The 4368-nt window shown below is 37.5% G+C and overlaps 2 protein-coding genes across 3 annotated transcripts in view; both read right to left on the bottom strand.

Moving 5' to 3' along the window:
• The window catches only part of LOC108781900 (uncharacterized), a 1369-nt gene extending 768 nt beyond the window's left edge, over positions 1 to 601 (bottom strand). The window contains exons 1-2 of the mRNA XM_018550018.1: positions 336 to 601; positions 166 to 260 (exon numbers count right to left, since the gene is read on the bottom strand). Coding sequence (XP_018405520.1) covers positions 166 to 191 — 26 coding nt within the window. The 5' untranslated portion in view covers positions 192 to 260; positions 336 to 601. The remainder of the gene's footprint in view (positions 1 to 165; positions 261 to 335) is intronic.
• A 751-nt stretch (positions 602 to 1352) lies between these two features.
• LOC108781902 (protein HP-20 homolog) lies at positions 1353 to 4006 on the bottom strand. 2 transcript variants are annotated; one of them, XM_018550021.1, is made up of 3 exons: positions 3978 to 4006; positions 2895 to 3000; positions 1353 to 2215 (listed from the first exon to the last, which is right to left on the bottom strand). In XM_018550021.1, the coding sequence occupies exons 1-3, from the start codon at positions 3993 to 3995 to the stop codon at positions 2103 to 2105; spliced, it is 237 nt and encodes a 78-aa protein (XP_018405523.1). In that variant the 5' UTR covers positions 3996 to 4006; the 3' UTR covers positions 1353 to 2102. The 2 variants fall into 2 exon arrangements, with proteins under 2 accessions (XP_018405523.1, XP_018405522.1); XM_018550020.1 differs by lacking the exon at positions 3978 to 4006 and having other exon boundaries at positions 2895 to 3032.
• Between the last annotated feature and the right edge of the window lie 362 nt (positions 4007 to 4368).

The raw sequence follows: 4368 nt of genomic DNA, 5'->3' as shown, positions 1-4368 counted from the left end.
TAAATTATCCGATTGAGCTTTAACAAAACCTGTAATATTTCTCGCCATGTTGTAACTGTTTACTTAGTAATTCGCATGATCCGTTAAATATCATATTTGTTTTGTTTATTTATCTTATGTATGTGTCATTTACATGAAGTATGTATTTACAACGTTTAAACTTACCGGGCTCTGCTGAATCGTGACGTCATGGCCAATCGTATTGCGTTCACTTCCCACTCTTTTTTTTAGCATTTTTAATCGTTTTTAATAAAAAAATCCTATTATTAATATCATTTTAAATTATTTTTAAGTTAATAAAAAACTTATAAAGTATTTAATTATAATTTTTTTACACAGTTTAATTTTTACAAATAAGACCATATTATGCTTTATTGCTTTATCGGGCGCTATGCGCCCTCATCGCTGCACCGCGTGGCGATGCAGCGGCGTCCGGCCGGTTATTAATACCGTGGACGATGGGGGTTGCATCGTCACAGATATGCTTATAATTTCTTCTTCTACTAATGCCATCGTCTCCGAGGGAATGATTTTTCCTTTTTCCCTATAACACAAAAACGATGCACATGAGTTGTTTATTAATAATTTATTCTATTACAAAAAAAAGAATAACATAATAATAATAATAATAATTACTATTACAAAAAAAAGAATAACATAATAATAATAAGAATAACATAATAATAATAATTATTATTATTATTATTATGGAGTTTATAATTTTGTTGCTTAATTATTATTAAGAGTATTAAAAGGGTGAAGTACTAATCATCCCTCAATAGAAAATTCCACTTCGATAAAAGAATCCTCCTGTGGGGCGTCGACTGTAAATTAATTATTATTAATATAACAATATTGAATGTCAATATCGTATGTATACGTGTAGTATAGTGCGCGCGCGAGAGAGACAGTGAGAGAGAGAGAGAGAGAGAGAGAGAGAGAGAGAGAGAGAGAGAGAGAGAGAGAATGCGTGCATGAGCGTATGCGTTTGATAAATCTGCAATGTCATTACCTGGCGAATGACCAGAAAAATTCTTCTGACTAAAAATCAGAAGATCTAACCTTTTTCTTCAGACAGTCACCATTCTAAACATAGAAAATATTATGATTAGAACAGTATGATTAAAACAGTATGATTAGAACATGCGTTTCATCCGTCAGAAATTAGAATAAACAGACGAAACAGAAAATGAAATAAGTGTAACATATCTAGCACTTACTTTTATTTATTCATACATCAATTAATTAAAAGATTTAAAATCGGTCAAGCCATTCTGAAGATACAAGCTGTCGAAAAGTGATGATTTTAATGAAAAATTAAGAAACGTCTTCTTCTTCTTTTTCTTCTTCTTTGTCCGTATTCACACACAAGGCCGTGTGTGAATTACGCTTCACTTTCCGAGATAACTCCTTTTTTATGTCTAATTTTACTGTACTAAACGGTTTTACTACTGTTCGGCGAACATGAAATTTTCTCGCGACCGATGCTCACGCGCGATATCACCGACATTTCCCACGATTCTCGTAAAAGGTGCTTGCCGAATATAAAAGGGAGCCAAAATACACTTGTCCACCGTTCTCCCTCTTTCGCTGCCACGCCTCGACTGCTGCTGCTTCTTTATGCAAGCTTTATGCAAGCGATGATGATTTAGAACGCATCCAGCTGTACTCTGCGCGAGAAGCCGCTTTTAGCGAATTTAATTGTCAATCAACGTTTTTATCAACGTTCGCGTCCTGATCGAGCAGTGTTGGATGATGAGAGACGTTATCGATGTTCCTGATGAAGCTATCCTGACGCCAGCAACGAGTAATCAGGAAAAATTTTTAACGCGATACCTGTACCTCGATATGAATTTTGTTTTTATATTTATACTTTAACTTCTACCGCAAAAGGGTAGTCTGATCGGGAGTCTTAATTTTTATTCCCTTCTGTTTCTTTCTCCCTTTTTCCCCTTCATCAATATATCTTGCAGATTTTTTTGCAGAAAAACCAAAGGACACAGGACAGTTTTTTTTTCCGAGAACGTTCGGGGGGTCCCGTCTGCGTTCTATCTGCCTTTGTGCGTCCTGTATCCGCATTTCTTTTTAGAGCGCGCTTAAGGCTACACATGTGTGCGTGTGTTTGAGTGCATGCTGCGTGTAATCTGGAGAGAAAATACGTACGGGCGTCGGGCAGTCCCATCGGACCAGGATCCCCTTTGGCACCCTTTTCTCCCTGTAACGTGAAAAAAGAAAGAGCGACGCGTGAGAACGGGCTTGTCCGCATCGCGATGGTGTCGCGTACGCAAAAAGGTGATCTCAAAGATCACCGGCGTGAATAGCTTCACGCCTCGGGAGTCACATCGCAAACGCGATCTTTCTCGCGTACGAAGGGTTCTCAACTACGTCTGCGGCCCTTTTTGTCTCCTATTATTTTGCGATCAGAACGAACATCTTTCTCGACTGTAATTTACTTTTCATATCGTCACTATACATATAGTATAAAAAAGAGGAAGTTAAAATGTACAAAAGAGAATGATTTTTTTTTAATCCTGTTAGTTAGCGCGTTGTAAACTTTTGTTCGCTGCAGCACGGACTAAACTAATAAACGTGAAAAAATAACGCTATTTATTATTGCGATCATAACCGGACTCGTTGTATGTAGTTGTTACATTCCCTAAATTCAGCGATAGTATGACGGAGATAAATAAAAATATAAAGCTTGATGTATAAAAGGTTTTTCGCGATGGTTTTGCGAACAAAACTAAACGATGCAAACAGATCGATTTTGTTATTCGATGTCTGCAATCTCAAAGAGAGAAATCAACATTCGTTTCCCATCGCGCGAACGCGAACGCGCATAACTGCTTTCATATTCTATACACGCGGACAACAGATAGGTAATGGTTACTGACAGGATCGCCTTTTGGTGCCATCGTGTCCTCTGTCACCCTTGATTCCGGGTGGGCCCTGCAGTCCAGGAATACCAGCAGGTCCTGGGGGTCCGGGCGGGTCCATTATCTGTGCATCAATAATATCACGAATTAAATATTATCGACACTTAAATCAGAGGCACACAATGTGATTTTTCGTCTTATATCACATACGATTCAATAGGCGCGTTCAGGAAAACAAGCAGCTTTCTTCCTCTCTTTGCAATTGTTGTAAAATCCTTTAATGTGATTGGTCTTGTTTTTAATTCCTCACTGTATTTAAACCAATCACATTAAAGAATCTACCAACTGCAGTTACAGAGCTGCTTTTTCTGTTCAATGCAGCTATTATTAATAACCACTAAAATTGCACCGTACAAGACTATGTTTAGATTCCCATCCGAGTGTTATCTAAAATCTAAAGATCATTTTATTTTTGTTCACCGAATATTAAACAAGAATAAAATGATGTCTGAGAACCACTTGGGTGGGAACCTGAACACGCGTCTTATATATAATATAATACAGAATTTCTCATAATTCACTAGATTATCTAGCACCCGAGATCTAGCTTAATCATTACGGCATGTTCTCATCGGTATTCATTTGGTTTAAATTTTCACGGTCCAATAAATTTGATATAAAAAAGAAATGATTTTAACTTTAATTGAAAATTATAATAAAAAAATAATTATAAAAAAGTAAATTATTGTTGCATTTTATTTTCCTAAAAATTCCGACATGGCTGAATGTATCATAAAATCGAGGAGAAAAAACGGATTTTGTTCGACAATTTTTACGGCTTTGAGCGAATTTGCTTTATAATCCCCATAAATCGTGCCGCAAAAGGTTACATAACACATAAAACGCGGACATAACGGAGCACAAAGTCGATGTCGCAATGGCGCGACCGAAAATTTAAAACCCGCTCGAACAGACAACACGGAAGCGAAGTAATATTGTCCGCCGTATTTTTATTTTTTTTTTTACAAACCGGACGTTATCGTATATTACAGTAACTAGCATTCGTGAGAGAAACGGATGCTTTTTCGTGAGTTAACTTACCACTTCTCCGGCATTCATCTCGAACGTGCCGTCTCCCTGCGAACAAAAACGCATTCGTGTTCATACATACTGTATTACTATCACGTTACACTATTCATTGCAACATTAACGATTTTCCTTCATGCATCCTTCTCCAATCAAGGGCGAGTCTTTTGTCGCACGATCGAGGATGAAGGCACGAAGATATCAGATACAAACTGTCACATACCTGTCTTCGCCTGAGCTTTTTGTACTTCTATGGGTGGAAGGTCGATGTCCCGCCATGAAAAGAAATTTATTTTATCGTGAGATACTGCCTAACGCACGCCTGCGTCGAAATCGCAGTTCTGGTGTTATCGCAATCGCACCGAAACTGCGATCGATCGTGAAACTATTATGACGAAAATATGAT

This window comes from Cyphomyrmex costatus, unplaced genomic scaffold (genome assembly GCF_001594065.2).
Source record: "Cyphomyrmex costatus isolate MS0001 unplaced genomic scaffold, Ccosl1.0 scaffold92, whole genome shotgun sequence".
NCBI lineage: Eukaryota > Metazoa > Arthropoda > Insecta > Hymenoptera > Formicidae > Cyphomyrmex > Cyphomyrmex costatus.
The sequence above is the reverse complement of the archived record's forward strand: the minus strand, read 5'-3'. Positions and strand labels throughout refer to the sequence as shown.

Bases quoted from the DNA above. Each gene is read 5' to 3' on its own strand.
- LOC108781902 (XM_018550020.1), bottom strand. From the start codon at position 2,915: ATGGCACCAAAAGGCGATCCT. The intron at 2,216-2,894 runs GTCAGTAACCAT...TTCACGTTACAG, and splicing joins TGGCACCAAAAGGCGATCCT to GGAGAAAAGGGTGCCAAAGG.